Source organism: Oryzias melastigma, linkage group LG8 (genome assembly GCF_002922805.2).
Source record: "Oryzias melastigma strain HK-1 linkage group LG8, ASM292280v2, whole genome shotgun sequence".
Taxonomy (NCBI): Eukaryota; Metazoa; Chordata; class Actinopteri; order Beloniformes; family Adrianichthyidae; genus Oryzias; species Oryzias melastigma.
In genome coordinates, this window is record NC_050519.1 from 12,879,360 (window position 1) to 12,901,530 (window position 22,171).

Here is a 22,171-nt window from a genome sequence, read left to right on the forward strand (position 1 = left end):
AAGATTTTGTTTTTTGCACTGCTAAAGGACACAGAGGGGACTGTCTGATATGTTCTTGTACAAGCTATTACTTTAGCAGAAGGACAAAACATGCTAATAAAGTGTTCTCTTGCTACATCACGGTTCACCTTTCGAAGATTTTTTTCATCGTTATTTTGATCGTTACTTTTTTTTTTGTTTTGCAGCACACTTATTTCTGCGTCCTGATTAGCTGTTGACCTTGTCAATCAATCTCCTCTGTGCCGTGTCTCCTTTACTAGGGGCGTAGGGGAAAATCAATTTGGTGATATATTGCAATATTTCATCTGTCAATACTTGTATCAATTTTAAATGTTGATGAGACGATATTTAATTTATTATTTATGAGCAAACGTAGTTCTGACTTTTGTTTTCCACCTAAACCCTCCACTGCTAGTTGGCAGCACAGAAATTTATCAAAAGAAATAAATGCTCCTTGAATTTGTTGGTAAAAGCAACTTGTTCAGGTACATTCTTGGGATCTACATTGTGATACGTATTGTATCGCCAGATACACACTAATGCACAGCTCAATACTGTAAAGAATGCATTCAGTTGCCAAATCTACATAAATCTTTTATCACGAGCAGATCTTTATTTTTATTATATGATATAAGACTCATTTTCTAATATAATTTTAGCTTTGAGAGTTAAAACAAAAGAGAAAAGTGTGAAAATGTTAATGTCTGTCTGAGAAAAGTGCATAAATTGTTTGTTGAAGAGCCTAAAAACTTCTATAAATCTACTTTCTCTTATTGCAGGTTATTTTAAACTATAGGGAGCACTGTATTTTTTACCATTTCTTCCACCATGTCTTTTCCCTAAATCTCCAGGTTGTGACCCTCACTCCAAGTGGTGGTCCTCGGTGGCTGTAGTCATCATAAACTGGCTCCAAGGTGACGATGCTGCAGCAGAAAGGCTTTATCCCACCGTTGAGCATTTGCCCCGCAGTTTGCAGAACGCAGAGTGAGTCAGAAACCTGAACGCAGCACAGCTTTCATCAGATGCTGCGGGGATAACTTTGCTTACATAATTGCAGAAGTTGTCCTCGTCTTTGGTCTGATTTTATGTTTCCTCGTCCCAACAGGAGTCTGCTGCCCAAAGCTTGTCTGAATACATTCCGAGCGGTCCGAGCTCTTCTCTCCAAACCCGAAAACTGTCAGCAGAGCTTGTGCTACATTGACAAGGCCAGCGTTCTGCTCCGAGACAGCCTCAACTTAGGACCGCACTGCCACAGCTCTAATTTAGACAAGGTACAACACAGACTGTTACATTTACTCACCTAAGTCGGATGGAGGGAAGTTTTCAAAAATGAGTCAGAACTTGATTGAAGGGAAAAAAGAAAATCAAGCACAGACTCATTAATCAAAGGAAAGTAATCCCCCCCCCCCCCAACACACACCACACACACAATTCCTTTCCTTTCCTCCTTAAAACAATTGTGCCGTGTGATACTGCAGTGTCCAGCCCTATAGCACTGAGCAGATGGAGATGCTGGTGGAGATGTGTGTACACACGCTTCGGCCAGAGCTGCAGTGCATTGTAGTTGCATTGCATGTGTGTTTATCAAAGTGCAATGTACCTGCAGTGCAACACAGAGCTGGACCACAAACTGGAGAATTCACACAGGGGGATGGGAGTTCTGGTTAATCCTGTCCAAGATTCTAGTGAATTATTTCTTATGTCTGCTAAAAATCACTTTTTCTGTTTTAATGATTGTTTAATATTATTATTTTTTGTAGTTTGCTTTGGATTTGAGACCATTAAACCATTTTTTAATTTCATTTTGTGTTTTTATTTTATTTATTTCACATTTTGGTGTCCAAAAAAAACCATTTTGGTTGTATCTAATACTATTTTGTCCACAGGTTACAGAGTTGCTGATTTGCGACCTTTTGCTGGTTTTGAGGACAAACGTCTGGCACGAGCAGCACAAGAGCACGAGTCCTGTGGGGCCAGGGTCGGTGGGCAGCAGCGCCCCCTCAGGACTTCATCAGGCCTCTCCACCGGAGCTCCAAGGCTTTCAGCAAGACCTCAGCTCCCTGCGCAAGCTGGCACACACTTTCAAGCCTGCAATGCGAAGAGTGTGTAAAACAGCTCATTTTAACTGCGTTGAACCGCTTTTATGTTGGATTCAGTTTCCGAATTGTTCGTAAACCCCCAAATAATCAGGTTTAGTTGACCCATTTCTGGTCAGGTAGGCTGAATTTGTGCAGCCATTACCTTCTGGATAGACAAAGTATTGTTTCAAATGACTTAGATGAATTAAAAAAAAAATCTGATATACTTTGAAGCTCTTATTGCAGAAAATGTTGCCCTTCAAGGCCCTAAGTTTAAAAAGGTTACATTTATAGACTTCAAGGTGTTTTACAGGAAAAATAAGAAAGCAAAAAAACTTGGACAGTAAATTAAATCAAAGCAATAAAGTCAAAATATCAGTTATTGTGAAACTAAGAATGCAGCTTAGCAAAAATGATTAAAAGCTCGTCCTAAATCTTGAGGATGATTGCTTGTAGAGATCTGTTTAAAGGAAATGTTTATGAAGATTGAATGAAGCAACAACAAGCACCTCGGTGAATATTTACGGCCAATCTATAGTGCAGTGCCGTGTAGAAACCGGAGGAAAGGTGTCATGGCGCACATGCGCTCACACGCCCTGAGGCGAGTGTTTAGCTGTGCCGTTCAGCAGGCTTCAAAGGCTCTCTGAGGTGGAGCTAAACACCCAGTGTGAGTCATCATCACTCGCTCCCCTCCCTTCGCTCTTCCTCGCCTCTCATCTCGTCTTCCTCTCTCTGCAGCTGTTTCTCCATGAAGCCACAGCCAGACTGATGGCGGGAGCCAGTCCCACCAGAACTCATCAACTTTTGGACCGCTCGCTGCGGCGCAGGGTCACACCTGGAGCCAAAACGGGTGTGTATGGAAAACTCCACGATGTATTTCTCCAATACATGCATTTCTCCAGTTTTAGTTTCTAAAAGATTCCTCTTAGTGATTTATTTGTGCAGCAAAATCTGACATTTTGTAGTCAAAACAACACAAACACAAAACAAAATGAATCAAATTTTTACTGACCAACTTTTTAAGCCAAACCCAACATTTATTAATTGCTTTAATAAGCTTCTCCTAAATATTTAAAAAGTGTTCATTAATGGCCGCTTAAATTGAAACAAAAGAGATAAATTCTGATCCTTTTTTTGTGTGTGTGCAGAGGAGTGTGAGATGCGGCCCGGCCAGCGGGAGCAGGCAGAAGCTGTGATGTTGGCGTGCCGCTACCTCCCTTCCTCCTTCCTGTCAGCTCCGGGCCAAAGGATGGGCATGCTAGCCGACGCCGCTCGGACCCTGGAGAAGCTCGGAGACAAGAGGACCCTCCACGACTGCCAGCAGATGATCATAAAACTGGGAAGCGGCACCACCGTCACCAACAGCTAGAGGAAAGGGGGTTGGGGGGGCTTGGATGGACGCTGTACATACAAAGATGTGATGTTTATAGGAGGTGGAAAACACACTCAGAAACCATACAGTTTCATGCAGCTACTGAAAGATTTTTTACTGTACAGATTCACATCATGGATTGTTCCATCTCGGCACCAAATCAGAGAGCACTTCCAGGGTTCACTTTTTCCCCCCTTTTTTTTATTTTACTATGAGTATTATCAAAAAATGTGAAACCTTTCTTTTTTCTTATATTGAGCTCTTGTGAGTGATTGCAGTGCTGCAGTTTGACCACAAAGAGGCGCCACCACATCCCTGAGGTGGATGCACTGGTGTGTGTGAAAGCAGAGAGAGATTCTGCATTCTGTGTGTGTGTCCCCACACCCACCCACCCACCCAGCCTGCTTGGCAGGGATGCACCTTCCACAGGGAGCACGGCTTGCTGTGTGGGAGTGGCAGGCTGAACCGACTGGTGAGGTGTCTCTTTGTTCGTGGGAGGAAAAACAAAAAAAATAAAAAATAAAAAAAACCCCGACCAAACTGTTTGGTCCCGACATGGGCTTGTACGGTGGGGATTCACTCCACATGCTGTTCAAAGACTTTAATAAGTCCTCAGTGATGATGTAAAAAAACAAGGTGACCCATTGCCTAAGCCCCATGACTCTGTCTGCACTAGGCCTGTCAGGCTGCTTTTAATACGCTTTATAAAGTTATTTTCTCTTACGTTTGTTTTGCTGTGTACATATTTTACTATGTATTTATAATCCACATCAACTTTGATTAAGTAATATTTTGCAGAAGCTGAGTGATAAATGCTTATTCTTGTGGGATCTTAGTTAGTTCTGGTCCAATAGTTTGACTTTCAGGTGACGCCATCAACTCTTGACGACCACAGCGTCTGACTCATTTGACCTTCAGAGCTGTCGGAACGCCGTTTGCTGGTGTTAAAAAAACACAGAAGTGGAGAAAGGAAATCTTTGAAACCTGCAGCACGAAAGTTCAAATGTGAATGTCAGTAACCTTGTTTTCCCCAGAAGAGGTTGACTGTGGATTTTCTCTATTTTCTTCTCATTTACTCCAGAAATAAATCTAAAAACATGCTCTTTCAATCAGTTTACTATCATGTTTTGTTAAGACTACGTATACAAAAAATTTCTTATTTCAGGACCACAATGTTTTTTTTTTATATGTAGCACATCATAAACTGACATAAAAACACGGTTGTGACTTTAATTACTGGATGTCCTGTAACTTAAATCCTTTCTTGTTTGCTTTCATGCTCCCGTTCTGTAAATATTAAATCATTTTGTAAAGAAGGTTGAAATGTTTCCTGTTTTTTGTTGATTTCATTTAATTTCTGTCACCAAAAGATAAGCATAGAAAGGTTAAACTATTTTATCTAATATAAGTGTCTGAAACCTCTTTGTGCTCTCCTTTAAGCATTTTTGTGCACAGTTTGCTAAACTTTATTAAGTGTGAGCATATTTTACCATTAAAACAAGACTACATATCTTGTTTTGAAATCCACAGTTTGTCTTTTGTGCTTCAATGCGGTGTGTTATCATAAAATATTGTTAAAATCCGAATTCTCTCCCTACCCCTGCAATTGAAGGGCTAACCCTCGTTGCGGAGGGATGGCTGCGAGGGTCTTCCGCGTCCCCTGCGCTTGTGAGGAGAAACACGTTTTTTTTTTTTTTTTGGCGTGGGTTTGCTCTGAAGTATGGAAGTTTACATTTAAATGTAAGTAATGCCCTTTTGTTTTAGCATGAGCTTTTTAAAGTTATAAAACCAATGTTGTTATGTATTTCCGAGCACTAGCATCGCCATGCTAACATAGCTGACCGGGAACGAATGATTGAATTTATGACTACACTGTGTTCTGATGATAAAAATATGGATAGTTTGCTAAAAAAAATACATTTAACATTTTTTCCCCACCGATAAAATAGTTCAAATGCAATGCATTATGGTCTATATTGGCTAATGTAGTGAGCATCAATGCAAAGACTTCTGGGAAATTTCTAGGGCACTCAATTCTGGAATTGTAGATTTGGACAGCACTGGAATGGCAAGCGTATATAATGAGTAGTGAATGAATTCTGACACAGCCTGAAACACTTTTTTGCTCAAAAATTCTTCTAACACATTGCATTGTGGTCTATATTCTCTGATGTAGTATGTATCAATGCACACTGGTTTTTCGCAAAGACTTCTAGAAAGTTTCTAGGGCACTCAGTTTGGGAATTGTAGATTTGGACAGCACTACAAAATGGCGAGCACACTATATAGTGAATGGTGAAGTAATTTGGACAAAACCACTATTTTTCTATGGCTATATCCGAATTCCCACCATAATCCCCAACTACTAAAACAATTATAGTGCGGGATTAAATAGTGCCCTGGATTTAAAAAGCAATTCTGACACCATGCTCACAACTTTACTTTCTTTTTGCTAAACGCTGGATATGAAATCACTAGTTTTACAAAGTTAAAATCAAATTAAACGAACATTTCACTATGTCTATTTGTGACTCCTGTGTTTTGATGATGGAATGTGGATGGTTTGTTAAAAAATTACATGTTTTTTTTCACAAAAATTGTTCAAAAGCAATGCATTGTGGTCTATATTCGCTAATGTAGTGAGCATCAATGCACTCTAGTTTTTCATAAAGACTTCTAGGAAACTTCTAGGGCACTTGATTTTGGAATAGTAGATGAGAACAGCTCTAGAAAATGGCGAATCCACTACAGCGCACTATAAATATGAATTCGTACATATTCCATAACTCTCCTTTTGAAGGGCTAAATGTAGGGGTGAGGTGAAGCCGTAGGGGAAGATACCGGATTTGGCCATTGTGTACCATATTCATAGAAGACAAAAACGGCAGGCTTTGGTCGTAGCAGCATTGAAAAGTGCTGGTATATTTAACATTGGCGTTACAAAAAAAACATCTCAAACAAAGTGATGCTGTGTCATCAAGTCCGAACAAATCGACATGAAAATCAATAAAACGGCATGCTCCCACTTAAGACAAGTGACATTCCCAAAAAGATTGGCATTATTATTATTATCATTATTTTTTTTTGTCATGAATGGGTTCTTTTAATAACATTTTATAAGCAATAACATATTCCATTTTATAGAAAATAAACATCTCTAAGAAATACTATACACAATTATATTAGTACATCACATCTTACATTTAAACAGCATCAAAGACCTATGTACACCATTAAATAACGAGCCTCAGAAAAGAGAAGGTTTTAATGTGCAGTTTTTTGCAATTTCTTTCTTTCTTTTTTTTCTTTTTCAATACTTAAAAATGTCCACTTTTGATGTGACCAGAACTTGGGCTCCCGCTCTGACGTGATCACGCCAGAGCAAAAGAGGCTACATTTTCTTCAGACGGACAGGTGGAATCGCGGCGTGTGACGTCATCACGGTTAATACTCCGGAACTGTACAGACTCATGAAGTGAGATGGGGCTGCTTCCTCATCTGTAACCATGGTGACTGTACATTTCGGATGGAAATAAACTCTTAAACAGAATTCATATTTTTGTCTTTTTTTTTTATAAATACCTTTATACATTTTTTTTTACAGTTTCTGAATAACACAAAGCCCGACATATACCAATATGACGCAATGATGTTTAGTCATAATGCACATTAAAATACATCTCCAAAGATAAGAGCATTATATTAAAATACTGCGTCCATTATAACTCTTGGATATCGGAATATTTAGAACCTGTGAAGCACATCGTCATGTACACTTTCCTCACATTTTGTCTCTTGTTTTCAACACGAATGCACAGATTGAGACACTACATCCAGTGGTTTGGCTGCTGTTTTTTCTTTTTTTTTAATTTTTTTTTCTGTGGTGGTGCATTGAAGATGCTTTTTACGCTCACACTCATGGAAACCGACTATGATGTGCACGTGGAATGAAAATGCTTATCACACACACTCCTAGAGAGGCTCCAGCACGCACGTGTGCACCTGTTGGCCCGCGGACAAGGTGGCCAGAGGGATGTTCCTGTCCAATCAGTGTCTGCCAGCTGTCTGAGGATGATAGCAACCCATCCGAAGGCAGAGCACACGCGTGCTCTTCCCTCTGCATTTTAAGCAGCCCCCCCTCCCCAAATGTGCACAAGGCTTCAGACAAAGCGTGTCCTCCTGTTAAACAGTGCCACCGCCTTCCGCCTCGCTGCAACGGACTCCTCTGAGAAATCCCATTTCTAGTCCGAGCAGCGCGACTCTTCAGGGTTTGAACTGCTCCCGGCGCCACCGCAGTGCAGCCTCCGGCCAACGTGCCTCTCCATCATTCGTCATCGCTGTGCGTTCTGTTGGAGCCTTGGTGGCTGAATGGCGGTGAATGTGGAACACAGGAATATCTTACAGGTCCTTGAGGGGGAAAGAGAGGAGAAACTGATGTGAATCCCAAACTTCATCCTCCTAAATTCATTTAGCCCTTCATTTCCCTCCTCACAACACTGCAGAGCACCTGAAGGCCTCCTAATTGATGCCTTTTTGTTGTAAAAGTGTGAAATCAGGCAGGTGTAATGACTATTGAAAAGCCTCCAGCATGGGGCGGATGCTGTATGCGGATCTGCAGAGTGAAAACATAAAAGCGAGCAGGCTGCAGGAGTGGGGAGATGGATGCTGACCAGTGAACCAGCTTCTCTGCAAGAGAAAAGAACCAGAACGCCGTCTAATTGCGTTGGTGTGTTGGTGATGGAGCGCTCACTTTTCTGTTCTGCTCCTCTGCAGCCCAGCCTCTTGTTCACTCTCACGGTCTTTCCCTTCTGAACTGCCAGCTGCCGATCCTTATGCCCTGGATTCAGACCAGCTGCTTCGCTCTCTGTCTTTTCTTTCTCTGTCTTCCTCCCGTTTCTTTTCCTGGAGTAACTGTGCTGCTCTTCCCTCTTGTCGCCCTCCTTCTCACTTTTTCTATCTGTTGATCTCAGTATGTCATTCTCTGATGTAACTGTCCTCATTAATTGTTAGTTTTATTTCAGCAAGCAGCCCAAATGAGTCTGCTCTTCCCTGTGCATGTCTGTGACTCTGACGCGCTCATCATGTGGAGCTGCAGCTGACGGAGGCGCCTTTGCGTTTGTTTTCCAGCCCTCAAGTGAATGCAAGGGAGAGGAGGTGAATTTCTCATGGGTAGGAAGCTCATGAGTAAACGTGCACGTCTCTCCTCTTCCCTTTGATTAGGCTGCTCTGCTCAAATTGGCTCGGCACAGACCCACACAAACGCACACACACACAAAGGCCTTCAGATCCCTCAGCTGATGACAGCTCTGCCTCAGCCCGACAACAGCAACAGCTCCCCGACTTGCTCTCCTTTTCTCAGTTTTGCACTCTGGGCTTCTGCTGCTCAGACGTAGGAGTTGAGGTGAAGGGGAGGTGGGGAGTGGAGGCGCGAAGATGAGAAGGAAAGCAGGAAAAAGGGATAAGAACGGATGACGGGAGGATGACTGAAAATGGAATAGCGAGCTTGTAGGAGATGAGAGGTGAACAGAGTGAAAAGCTGAGGGAGCTGGAGCGGCAGGGAAGCAAAGAGGCTAAATAAGGGGAACAGGAAGAAAAGAGAAGGAAAGAGAAATAACGAGAAGTGGAGAGCAAGGAGAGAGGGTGTGTGTTGGGGCAGCATGCAGTCATGGTGGGGAGTTTTTTTTTTTTTTTTTTTGATCAGGATCCAGATTTTTATCCCCGTCAGTCTGCACAGAAGAGATCAGGAAAGGAAGGAGGGAAGGAGAGACGCAGGGAGAGGAGGCAACTGCCACTGCCGCTCTCTGCTGAATGTCAGCATCTCCAACTCCCACCACCCCCTTCGCATTTGACCTTCCTCTCTGTGCTGCAGTGTAAATACATCACCGCCAGACGGTGTCTGTCTCACAGGAAAGCTGATTGTGTTTGCCTGAAAGCCGTGAGCCACTGGCAGGTGAGGCGATTTGTAGCACCGCATGACTTTTGCAGACTTTTTAGACAAAAAGCAAGGTTGGGACTGAAGCCTGGCACACCACAATTCCATCATATCCAAATAGGAACAGCCTAATTAAAGCTTCAGAGGATTTGTATCTTCCTGGGATCAACCCATGGATATGGCCAAAACTTGGGCCATGATTCCTTTACCCATGATGCCACTTGAACTTTGGACATACTCAAACTAGCACACTAGCTATTTAACCACTGTGGTGGAAATTTGTTAGATCCGATGGAATAAAGAAATGTTTGTCAAGTGTTTTCAAGGGTAATTATTCAACAGAGTAAAACAAAAGAAATACATGCTAGAAAGTTGCGCGGAGAGGAGTCTGCAAATTTTCTGCTTGTTAGGAGGGGCCATCACCTTTTTTACAGCAGTACAAACGAACTCTAATCAGGAACTTAAGATAGTGATGTAAGGTTTCATATCTAAAAATGGACAAGATGTTCTAATAAGGTCAAAATGTTCTAACATCATGATAGAATGTCCTGACAAGAAACGAATACATTTTGTGGTTTCTAACTGTGTACAAAGATCGCTTATTAAATGTCATGGATGAAATGAAGGAGGAAATGTATAATTTCCATCACACCACAGCAAGCCTCAATTCAAAAATGTGAATCTCGCAGAAACTTGCTAGACTGCAAAACCACGTACATTTTATTTTTTTGTATTTTTTTTCATGATATATTTCCTTTATTGTTAGTTTTTCAAAATATAAACCTACAAATAAGTTCCTCAATGAGAGCATATGGTGCCCGCTGGCCCCACCTCGGACATTCAAAGCATTTGATAGAGAGATTCTTGGACCAATCTCTGCCTGCTAACGCCCTTTGGTCCTAAAAATATAAAATCGGGCAATATCCATACTGCGGAAAAATGGAGACTGAATTGACTTCATCTTGTTGGAACCAGAGGTAAAAGTGTGAGGGGGAGTCTAGTTCCCAATATACCATGAGTTACCGTCAAAGGAAGAATTTGTGTTTTTTGGGCTTTCGTGCAAGTTTTGATGAAGTTTTCTTTTTCTTACCTCATGTTTTGGACATTTGATGGAGAAATCATCTTCGTGGAATGTACAGCCTGCAAGAGGGATAGAAAGAAAAAGTAGTATTACAGATAAACAAAGGCTAAAAAAACCCTGAAATGCATGACAGTGAGTGGGTGTGTACTAAAAGCACTATTCCCCCCAACATGAAGGGTAGAAGCACATAGAAATGAGCAAAGCTTGAACAAGGACGACAGAGTGGGAGAGACTGAGTGGCTGACATGCAGGCAGATTTGGCTGGTCCACTCAGCAGGATTAAAACGGGCCTCGCTTTGCTTCCTGTGCTGGCTCGGCGGATGTGGCGGGCCCTTTAATCCTCAGGCTGTACCTCTTTGTTGTGAGGTTTCACAAGGGGGAGCCATGTCACATATGTGTTGACATGAAGACACACACTAACAGAAACCACCAGGAATGCACATACAGAGGCGCCAAGGAGACATACGTATAGGACACGTAGAGGATGCACACAGGGAAGCGTTTAGACGGGCGAAACACTCATGCTGCGATGCTTGAGCACACACACACACGTTTCAGTCTCAAACAGCAGCTTGGATAGATGGAGCCACGGGGGGTTGCAGTCAATATGCAATGCACACCATCTTTCCCTCCACCTTTTCCTTTCCTCCTAGTTTCATACTCCCACTTTCTTTATCCTCCCTATTTGAAACTCCCTCCCTCTTTTATCGTTTTGTTCTCCTCTAGAGCTCTGAGCCATATCGTCTCACACTCAATAATGTTTCTCCTTGATGCGTTTACCTTCTCGTTTTACCAACATTCACTTTTCTTTCTGTGTCTTTTCTCATCTTTTATTAATTTTTTCCATTTTTTTCCCCTCACTTTCCTCCTTGGTTTCATTCCAACTCATTTTAACTCCCCCCCCCCACCTTCTTATTTCTGCTGCTCTCTAGTCTTTTCAATCCTTGCTTCTCCCTTCCTCTCTTGCTATGGTCTCTTACCTATCTCTTTGGCGCAGACATAGTGGTATTTATGAGAGCAGCCTCTCCAACAGCAGCTGAGGGAAGCCCCCTCAGTCTGGCACTTGTAGCAGTTCTGGGGTTAGTCAGACAGATGGACATATGGACAAAGACAGAAAAGAAACAAACAAATTGACCAAGAGAGGCACATAGAGAAAAAATGTGGGAAATGTTATAAGTTAAGAGTAGTTTAGAACAGCAGTTAATCAGTATCTCTTCTTATTTTTGAGTAAAAATGACCGGCTGGCAGTAAGTGCTAACGTACCGTTTGTGCTGAGCTGTTGGCAGCCTCCTTCAGTCCATACAGTCTCCCAGCCACCATAATTACCCCCTTGGTCCAAATGGCACAGTTTTCATGCGCCCAGTGCTCACTGGCCTCTGCTTCCATTTGTAGCCGTTGGAAAATGCTGTTGGTTCTCTCCTGGTCCTCTGAAGCCTCTTTGCGGAGGGTCTGAAGATGCTTCATTTTCCTGAACCTCTCTCTGAGTGTTAATCTTCGTGGACCACCTTCCCGACATGATCTTTCAGGTCTTTCTGCTCGCCGATAGCGCCAGTGATGATGCTTCCTGCTGCTGGGCTCTTGAGATGATGCTTCTGTGTTTCCTTCTTTGTCCACGTTGACCTCAGCGTTGTTCTTCGAAGTGCCTGGTTCTTCAGTAGTGCTACAGTCGTTGGCACAAGTTGTGTTTGACTCTTCTTTGAAGGATTCTGTGTGTGTGATGGTCAAAACTTTACGCGGAACACTAGATTCTGCGTAGTATGGTCCACACAAATCCCCGAGGTCTTTGTAATTTGCTGGCTTTCCACAAAGACAACATGAAAGACTCCTACCAGTCAGATCTGTATTGACCATAGGTCCCTGAATCATGGCAGCTGTGTGTGGGGTCACCTTTGCCACAGTGAAAGGATTCCTCATTCTGATGATACCCTTCTTTCTCCGTCTCTGAAATACCACTGCGTCCTCCGGCTTGTTGACTATGGCACACCAGGATGAAAAGTCCCTGGAGTTGTTGATTCGTACGTAGGGACAAAAAGACAGCTTAGAATTTTGATAGATCGGTCTGCGCCTGATTCTTTTCACAGAAATGACCTCCGTCAGTTTCTCCATTACAGTCACCACAGGACCCACAATGCTTGTCTCTTGCTGGTCTGGATTCTCCTTTTCCAATCTTGCCCTCTCCTCTATTTCTCTTTCCTCTTTTTTGGCCTGTTCACAACCAGCAGCCCTAACAACAGCCTCAATTACCTCAATAGCATCCTTCATGCCAGGTTTTGGCCCTGGCTTTTTGTGAACTTTCAACGGCTTGGCAGGTAACTGTTTTATTGGGGTTTTGCTTCTTTTCCTTTTAGTCGAGTTTGCTGATGGTTTTCGACCTCTTCGAGGTTTCTCGACTATTTCTGTTTTGATAAACTGGGGGTCTTCTAGAATCTCATCCTGGCTAACTGGCAGCGATGTCGTGGTTTCCATAGGGGTCACTTTCTCATCTGCTGATTCCTCTTGTTTTATCACTTCAGTGTTGGTCTCTCCAACTGTATCACTTTTCTCTGAGGTTTCCTGGTCTTTTCTCTTCTTCCTTCTCTGTTTAAGGTGCATTTCGTGGTTGTTTTTAATGGCCCTCTGCTTTGCTAACCTTGGGGTTGTGACTATTAGGCTTCCCGCTTCTAAGGCTACTACTGAAACATCTGCACTCTCTACCATTGCCCATCTCTTCCTTTTAGCTCTAGTGGATTTGATGGCAGCAGTGATTACACTTTCTGATGCCTGGTGTGTCAACTCACCTAAACCCCCTACATCTAAATGGGTGTCTGTTGAACCCAAGTCATTACAGTCTGCAAGATCCCGCTGTGTGTCTACTTTAAAGGGTACCTGTTTCTTCTCGGTCTTATTGGATACCTCATCTTTTTGCTTGTGTCTCAACCCTTCTGCTGTTAACCCCTCCTCACTCCTTTCCTGATTTTTTCCTTCTTGTGTCATCTCCTCTTTACTGACTGATGCTTCCTGCTGCTTTGACCCCTCTTTCCCAGGTTCTAACATCTCTGTATTATTGATCTGAACAGGGATCTCACTTTCTTTTAGAACATGGTCAGAAGAAACCTTGTTTGCAGCATCATCCATTAGATTGCCGTCTGGGTGAGGTGTTGGCATGTGTTTCTTAGAACTTGGAGAAGTAATTTTCTGTACCATGGCCTCATATTTTTGACCCCTGCCTTTCCGTGGTGGGAGAACTTTAGTTTTGGTAGGGCACTGATGAGGATTTACCGCCACATCACCCACAGCATCAGGGACGGCAATGTTTAAAGGGGGATCTTTGGTCATGGGGGTCAATGTGGAGGCCTTTTTTGGTGGGCCGCGCTTTCTTCTGGGGCCTCGCACACTTTTTTCTGTCGGTATTGGGTCAACCTGTTCCTGTGTTTCAGGTTGAGGTGGTGAGGGTTTTGGTTTGGGCTTTGGACCCCTCTTTTTCTTGATGGGTGTTGTAAAATTATCTGGGGATTTGCGTTTTAGTTGTGGGGAGGGCTTTTTTTCAGATTGCAGGAGGGCGTCTAATGGTGAAGGTGGTGCAGGTGTGTCAGAAGCCTCTGGTGTTTTAACGATATCAGAAACCGGTGTTGGAGTCAGCTCTACATCAACAATTTCCTCTCTTACTGGAGAAGCATCCCTGACTTTAATTTCCAGTAGTGTGTGGGTGTCTCCTTGTGTGATTTTCTTTTTTTCATTTTCCAGTTTGTCCTTTGAGGGTTTTCTAGATCTCAACACCATGTTCTTACTCTCGTTTTCTACTGCCTTTGCCTCAGGTTGTGCTTGACTGTCTGCTTGTGTTGGTTTAGTTTCCTGGTTTAATTGGGGTATTGAGGTTTTAAGGCTTTTTCTACCTCTGCTTTGCTGTCCTGTGCAAGGTTCAATGGTGACTTCCTGTTGCACCAGTTTTACTTTAGCTATGGAGCCCTTGGGTCGGCCTACTACACCTTTAATTGAGGGAGTATCTGTTGGGGTCAAAGCATCTTCAAGCTTGAGTCCAGGCTTAGGAGTCAGTTTAGGTTCAGGTTTTGGGCCTGGTTTTGGGACAGGTATTGATATAGGCTTCGATCTGAGCCTTGAACCTGGTTTGGGTCCTGGTTTACGTTTAACATTAGAGTCAGTCTTCACTGGTATTTCTGTTTCATTATGTAAAGGTTTTTGTCCTGGCTTTGGTCCAGGTTTTGGTCCAGGTTTTGAAATGGATTTTAGTCCAGGCTTAGGCCCTGGCTTCACCCCTGGTTTTACTCCTGACTTTGGTCCAGGTTTTGAACCCGGTTTTGGTCCTGGCTTCCTCTTTAAGCTAAGTTCAGTTTTGGATTGCACATCTGTTGCATTGAATGAGCGGGTGCACATTCTCGAGCGAAACCCATCAGTCACCATTCTGGAAGTCCGACTTACAATCGAGTCCTGATGTGCGAGGTCAGTGTGATCTGAGTATAGCTCAGTCTTGCTGGGAGTCATGTCTAAATTTTGTGAGGGAGACGTGGCTCTTTCCTCATCCTTTTCCTCTTCCCTCTCCAAACTTAACTGTTGACGTATCCCCACACCTGAATGAGTTATTCTCCGTCTGCCTCTGGCGTGCTTACGTCCAAAGGATCTTGGTTGGGAAGATGGAGCTACAGGCTCTGGCTTAGCCAATGGAGTCATGGCACTGGTGCAGCTGATGCCTGATTCTAAATCTTCATCACCTTTTTTGGGGGAAGGTGGCGTGTTTGCCCAGGAAGGAGCTGACGGGAGTATTGACTTCCCCGGCAGCTGAGGAGAGTCTGGCTCCAGCACTTTAGCATCACTGTGATCAATATGATCCCTTCCTTGCGCCGGAGGTGCTGCCTTTTCGGTGAGAGCAGAGAAAACTGGCATGGCAGATTGAGACTGAGGGACAGTGTCACCAATGGCTGACTCTCTCGCAGAAGGATCTATTGCTGCATTGGCTGATGCTAAATTTGCCCTGACAAATGCCCCTGCAAATTCATCGTCTGTATTGAACTCAGAGCTCAGACTCTCTGTTCTACTGAAAAGATCTCCAGAAGGATTCTCTTGGCTATTTCTATTATTCATGTGCTCTTCAGTCGATGACTGGCTCAGTTTCTTCCCCTCCCCTAGGTCTACTCTCACCTCTTCAGACAAATGAGGGGAAGCTGAGCTTTCTCGTTTTTTCTGCATGTCTTGCTCATCTTCAACGGCCTTCTCCTTTCCCGTACCCTCTTCCTCGTCTCTTTCTTCATTCTCTTGATCTCTGCTGTCTCTTTTATCCAAGTCACAGTCTTCCAAGACTTCAGCTTGGGGTGTCAGGCTTGCGTTCTCTGAGCTATCATCCTTTTCAATGGAATATTGATCCTGCTCAAGGTCACCCCTTGAAATAAAAGGAAATGTTTTCACTGAGCTTTCAGAAGCTGTTGGAGATTCTGATTTGAATGCCTCTGACTTAATCTCCTGACCAAATGGATCTTTGTTGCTCGAGTCAGAGAGATCTGCTGGAGACTCTTCAACAGAATCTGCTGCATCAGGGTCATATTTTCCCTGGACCTCCTGGTACACTTCATTCTCATAACAATAATGTTTTTCTGTCATACCTGTATTTATTTTGCTGTAGGCTGCTTGGCATTTTTCTTCATCTGACCACTTCTCTGGCTTCTCCGTTGACTTGGTTGAATCTGAAAGTCTCTCCCAGTCATGTTTTTTCTCTATTGTCTCCTCCTCTTTTTCAACGGATTTATCCATCCATGCAGACTCTTCAAAATTCTCTTTGACAGACTCAATGATGCTTTGCACATTTGTTGGGGAATCTCTTTCTTGTTTCATTGGGCTGGGAATCATAATGCTTGTAGGAGATCGCTCATCACTGATGCTTTTTGCAGGAGTGCTCATGCCATCACCTACCTGGCCTGGCTGACACCTGGTGGGGTCAGGAGTTAGGTTGTGGAGACCTGAGTCACCAGACCTGGTCGACATGTCATCTGGAGACGCCATCGAGCAAGACGAAGTTGTGTCAAGACTAATTTGGGTGTTGTTGTGGGCCTGAGCTGGACTTCTGCTCTGGCCAAAGTAATAGTAGCCTCTATCCAGAGGTTCTTCACTACTGCTGGAGTAACCACCCTCATGGACTTCCAAGGGCATTGACTGGTGTTGAGGGGTGGAGTAGCGGTCCTGCATGGGTCCCCCGCCCATACTACCACTGCTATCTGTATAAGAAGGACTTTTGTACTCTTCACCCTTTTTAGAAGACACTCCACTTCCTGCGCTGCTGGTACTCCCACCACTGCTGCGTTTACTGCCTTTTTTGTTTGCAACCAATGCTTCAGAAAGCAGCAGCTGCTGGACATTATTAGAGATGTTCTCCACCTGGGAGGTGAGGGCATTCAGGCTCCACAAGCTGGGGTTAGATAACAGTTTCTCTGAGAAGCGTTCTTTCATGGTGGGAAGTTGTGGTGTTGAGGTAAAGCTGTGGGGGGCTGCGAGTGAGACGTTTGGGGATGGGTGGGACCGTGGAGGCAGCAGCATGTTGTTTGTATTAGCCTGCTCCTGCATGCCAGCTGAGGAGGACGAGGAAGTTGAGGCTGCCCCAGGTGTCATGGGCGGCTGGCTGTACTGAAACGAGTCTGGATTGGTCATTAGTGGTGAAGGGGTGGAACTGTATGACGGTGAACGCCCGACAGAACGTGCAGGGGAGTGATTGGAGGAGGGGCTACAAGTCTGATAATACTGCTCTGGAGATCTGACTGGCAGATCTGACAGACAGTAGTTTTGTTGGGGCTGGTTGTACTGTTGGTATTTCGGGTGGGGCTCTGAGGTGTTACTCAAGGACTGTAAAGAAGGCTGCTGTTCATAAACTCTGGGGAGGGCCTGCTGATAACTGTAATTATTCTGAGTCGACCTGTAGTTTCCTTGCTTCAGATTGCTGTGGCTGCTCATTTGTCTTACATACTGGGAATTTGGAGGTACGTTGTAACCTTTATAGCAGTGAGGCATAGGATTGCACTTTTCCATGTATGGAGATGGAGAAGGAGAATGCTGTGGGTAGTGCAGGTGGCTCTGGGGATACATAAGGGGCGAGGGGGCAAGGTTAGGAGGGTGAGGCTGACTGTGGGGACTGGTATAAATAGAGGTAGAGGGCTGATGGCACTGGGTTTGAGAATGCCCCATAATGTTCAGGTCCATGTACTGAGAGGAGACAGGCGTAGGGGTACTGCCAGCCTCTAAACGCCCCACCATCTCCTGTTCATACTGTGCAAGTTGGGCTGGGTCCTCCCACTTTTGTTGGGGATGCCCCTCACTTAAATACTGGGCTGAGTAACTAGCTGAGCCCATGTGGTTATTGTACCCGCCAGAACCCTGCAGATGCTGACCAGGGTTTGTTGGGGGCACTTTGTTTCCTCTGAAGGACTTCTTTGTCTGCGAGGCTGCTGCGCCCCCATTTCCACCGCCAGCCCCTCCAGGAGTCCCTGGGTATCCAGCATAGGTTTGCTGGCTGTAACAGTCTTTGGATCCTCCTCCCATTCCACCTCCTCCAGCCGGAGGCATGCTAGCAGTGTTTGCCAAGGAGTGGGCTTCATAGCCTGGTCTGGTCTGCCCTGGGCCTGGGCCTGGATGTGGTCCAGGGCCTGGGTGTGGATGCTGAGGGTGGGGATGATGAGGGTGTTGCCGGTAGGTCTCCAGGCGGGATAATTCATGGGGCTCCTGCTGGTAGCAAGGCTGGTTACTGTGGTAACCGCTGCTGTGCTCACGAAAGGACTGCATATCTCACTCCTGTAGCCAGAGCAGTGAGGGGGGAGATAAGGTGAGAGGGGAAAGGGGGGAAGGGGTGAGGATGGTTCTGGATGTTGAGAAAGAGTGAGGAAAAGAGCAAAACAAAAAGTTCTTAGGATTAGTAAACCATGTCAGAAATTTAAACATGTATTTATTTTTTTTTCAGCATTTAAGGTGATTCAATTCTTATTCAGATGCAAAAAAGTTAAAATTACTTTTTAGATATTAACAAAAAACAGCATAGAAATCTGAAATAAAAGTGTTAGTCACAAAATAATATGCCTCAAACACTTTTTAGTTAAGAAAAACTAAATTACAATTATCCCTGTTGGAAAGACACATTTCTTCTTCTTCTTCTTCTTCTTCAAAAAAATGGTCTCATTGCTCCTGAGATCCACTTTTCTCCTCTTTTAGAAATTCTTACGTCCACTAAGCATTATGCTATTTGTGTGAACTCCAAACACAGAATATTTGTTATGATTCTGAAGCTGCATGTGGAGACTGTCTTAAGCTAAAACAAAAGAGAACAAGAGAGAGTGTCCCCTAGAGACGCAGCATTGTGTGTGTCTTTCCGTGTGTGTATCTCCATGTGTGTCAGCCACCTTTAGCATCACACCCTTGCATTCGCCTCACACCAGGGACGGAGGCTCATCCCACCAGACATGGCGGCGTTGCCACTGATAGCATGCGAGGGTTGTGTGCAGTCACCTTTTGTTTTCAGGAGCTTGTGCAGCTTTTGAAAGTTTCTACACAGAAACTTTGCTCTACTCTGAATTTACATGTCCTTCAAGACCTACTTCACTGAAACTCGTTTTTAACATGTATGTTTCTCATGATGTAGGACATATATGAAGAAAATTAAGCTTAAAATTGCATTTCTGAGTATTTTTTATTAAAATTGTGCTGAATCAGGAGCAGATGAAAAAATGCCTTTGAAAAAAGATTGTATTTGTTGTGTAGAAAATACAGTGGGTAGGCCACAAGTTCCATGTATGTCTCAATTTTCCTCATCCATGCTTTTATATGGCTCAAAACTCCAATATCACTTTTTTGGTTGCACCTTCAATATTAGGTGAGGGGCTGTAAGCTAGCAGGAGACTGTGTAAACAGAGAGCTCTCAGTAAATGGTAAGAGAAGTGGCCGGAGTTCCTCTGCGCCAGTTATCCCACTCATATCTCAGAGGCGAATTTCTAAGGAACTACAGCCACTCTGCAGAAACTATGTCCTAGAAAACGACACTGGTTGTTTGATCTTGGCTAAAAACTCCAAAATTATAATTAAAAGACCATTGGGAATGCTTTTATAATAGATGAAAGATGATCGGAGTGGGTCTTTCAGCTCCAGTGCAGTGTCTACATGCCTTTACACTCACAATATGACCTTAATCGGCTGCTTTTAGAGGACAAGGAGCGTGACTCTCCAAGATAAGATTCACTGAAGACAGCATCAGGGATGGACACGACTTTTGGAATCCAGTACTTTTTGGGGACATCTCCCAGCGCTTTTGTTTGAACATTTTCTCTCATATCTGCTTTTCTTCCCTACCAACCAATCTGGAGGAACAGCTAATTGGATTTTTCACTGATTGTCTCACGCTTAAAACGAGGCAAACACACCAAAGACACCATCTCGCTAATCAATTTACTCCACCCCTGCTTCAGTCTGCTCAAATACACGTGTGGAGTGGCGAGTCTACATTCCCGTCACGTCTCCTCTCCACCTCCATGCTGCTCCTCCTCCACACAGGGAGCGCTGGCACTGTGGCACTCTGCTGAATTGGTGGATGCTCTGTGCTTCTGCTTTAGTGAGGGGTCAGGTAGGAGAGAGGATGAGATGTGTGTGTTTAGACCACCAAATCTTACTTGTTGATTGTCACATATAGGTTTGTGTGCTGGGCAGTGTTTGCATTGATCTGAGCTTCAGTGCGAAGGGGCGATGGGTAGGAGACAAAACCTGCTGGCTGCCTGTCTCTTTCTCCCGCGCCCAGATCTCTGTGCACTCTGGCGCATAGTCAGCAAGACTTCCAGAGTCTGATTCTTTATGTGTGTGGGTTTTATGTTGTCCTCATTCTTCCTTTTGTTGCGCCTTCCTTCCTCCTGAAGCTGGCAGTCCTTTTTGCATCTCTCAGCACAGACTCATCTGCATAAATAGACCACTCTCTTCCTTCCTCAACCATCCCTTCTTCCGTTTTTTCTGAACATTTTTCTCTGATGAGAGAGGAAAACGGCTACAAGAGAGAAAGACAAGGCGGTTGGGGTCTGAATCAAAGCTGGAGGGGGGGTGCAAATTGAGAGGGGGATGGAGGGGATGAAGAAGCAGTGGGGAAGAAGCGATAAGATAATAAGTTTGATGAGGAGGAGGATGGTCGGAAGAGGCTGCAGAGGACAGAGGAGGAGAGAAGATTTAGTGAGTGGGCTTTACAACGTGGCCTCATGGGAAATAGGAGACGCCGCAAACACCACATGGGGGCCTATGCATGCAAAACTGCCGATTCTGTTCAGGATTTCAAAGTGCTATAAACTGGAAAAGGGCTCCACAGACAGACTGCTAGACAAGTGACTGATGAATGTATTCAACTCGCAGCCCGTGTGTTGTGCTGCTCTCCTCTACACCCAGGATGGGCTCCCCATGCATGGAAATGTGTCTGCTTCTAAGAAAAGAAGGGAGAACAGAAGGGAAAGAGGGAGAGGAAAGGATAGAGGGTGAATCTGATTGTTCCGCTGGATGTTCATAGTGCACACATAGCCTCTCCCCCCCCATTTCATTCCTTTTTATCCTCTCTTCCTCTCTTTCACCACATCATCCTCTGAGAAAGCTGGAGATTGGATTTATCTCCTTTCTCAGCATACATGCATACGAGCCACCACAAAAAAGACAGAGAGACAGCTCCCTCGTTCCGTCAAACCCTGCCTCTGAATCACTTTTGCTTCAAAAGCTTTTTTTTTTCTTTTCCCTGCTCTCTGCCTGTCTTGACACCAATAAACACACGGAAACGCACACACGCATAAACGGAGGTGCAGAGTGGAGGGATTGGAGCGTCTCCCTACGTGTTTACCTCCCCAGCCGTCCTGGTTAATTATGCATGCGGAAGGCAGTTTGCTGGTGAGGTGGAGCGACCTGGGAGGAAACGCACTCCATCGCTCACACATCCCGTCACATAAAAAGTCACACCTCACCGCCACAGCCGGGACCGTTTCCAACGCAAACTGGCGCAGTGCACGCCAAAGTTCAGCTTGCACGCCCCCCCCTCTTGACAGGCCCGCTTAAATAAACCAAACACGCTGCCATCCCCGCTTCCTCTTCGCTTCGCGCTCATATCTACCACATCTGGCTTTAATGCCCTGCTTAGCACAGCGTGCTCCAAAATAACACAGCAACCAGCCCCATCACTGCTCCCAATCAGTGCACTGAAACCCCATTTCTAATTGCACAAACATTACAATCTAGAATCATCTTTGCCTCTCTGCATCTCCTGATTGTTCCCTTTTTACCAAATGACCTGAGGATGAACACAGAGGATGAGCAGACAGACAGACTGATGCAAAGACAAACACGCGTCATCTGTGTGTCTCTCTGCAGTGTCTGACCAGACAGCGTGGGTGGCTTCCTACCCAGGAGGCAGGCTTAGGAGATTGAGGAAGCCAATATCTGCTCAGACATTTGTCAGTGTCCCGTTGTCATGACACTCAGCTGGAGGTCACAGGGGGTCACTGGCAGCCAGTCACATAGATTATTGGAAGACACGTATAGGAGACCGAGATGTGCCACAGATACTGATAGACAGGCGACAGATGTAAATTGACACCTCTGTTCAGGTAGCAAATAAACTCTGTCAGGCGGCTGAGTGACAGAAATAAGAAAATATATTTATGATAAATAACAAAAAATAAAGGAAAACTGTATTACTTCGTAGGAAATAGAACGATTTTTCTGCTTTTTTTGCA

At 44.4% G+C, this 22,171-nt stretch overlaps 2 protein-coding genes across 3 annotated transcripts in view; one reads left to right on the forward strand and one right to left on the reverse strand.

Annotated features, from left to right (window-relative positions):
* The window catches only part of srebf1 (sterol regulatory element binding transcription factor 1), a 13,011-nt gene extending 8,237 nt beyond the window's left edge, over positions 1–4,774 (forward strand). The window contains exons 15-19 of the mRNA XM_024272328.2: positions 852–984; positions 1,106–1,271; positions 1,887–2,102; positions 2,817–2,928; positions 3,227–4,774. Of these exons, the coding sequence (XP_024128096.1) occupies positions 852–984; positions 1,106–1,271; positions 1,887–2,102; positions 2,817–2,928; positions 3,227–3,447 (848 nt within the window). The 3' untranslated portion in view covers positions 3,448–4,774. The remainder of the gene's footprint in view (positions 1–851; positions 985–1,105; positions 1,272–1,886; positions 2,103–2,816; positions 2,929–3,226) is intronic.
* Positions 4,775–6,340: 1,566 nt separating this feature from the next.
* Positions 6,341–22,171, reverse strand: part of LOC112146481 (retinoic acid-induced protein 1) — a 51,281-nt gene continuing 35,450 nt past the window's right edge. The window contains exons 2-5 of one of the 2 annotated variants that reach the window (XM_024272323.2): positions 11,727–18,294; positions 11,444–11,537; positions 10,473–10,522; positions 7,362–7,857 (exon numbers count right to left, since the gene is read on the reverse strand). In XM_024272323.2, the coding sequence (XP_024128091.1) occupies positions 7,849–7,857; positions 10,473–10,522; positions 11,444–11,537; positions 11,727–18,218 (6,645 nt within the window). In that variant the 5' untranslated portion in view covers positions 18,219–18,294 and the 3' untranslated portion in view covers positions 7,362–7,848. Of the gene's footprint in view, positions 7,858–10,472; positions 10,523–11,443; positions 11,538–11,726; positions 18,295–22,171 lie in introns of both variants that reach the window. The other variant, XM_024272324.2, reaches the window with a different exon arrangement.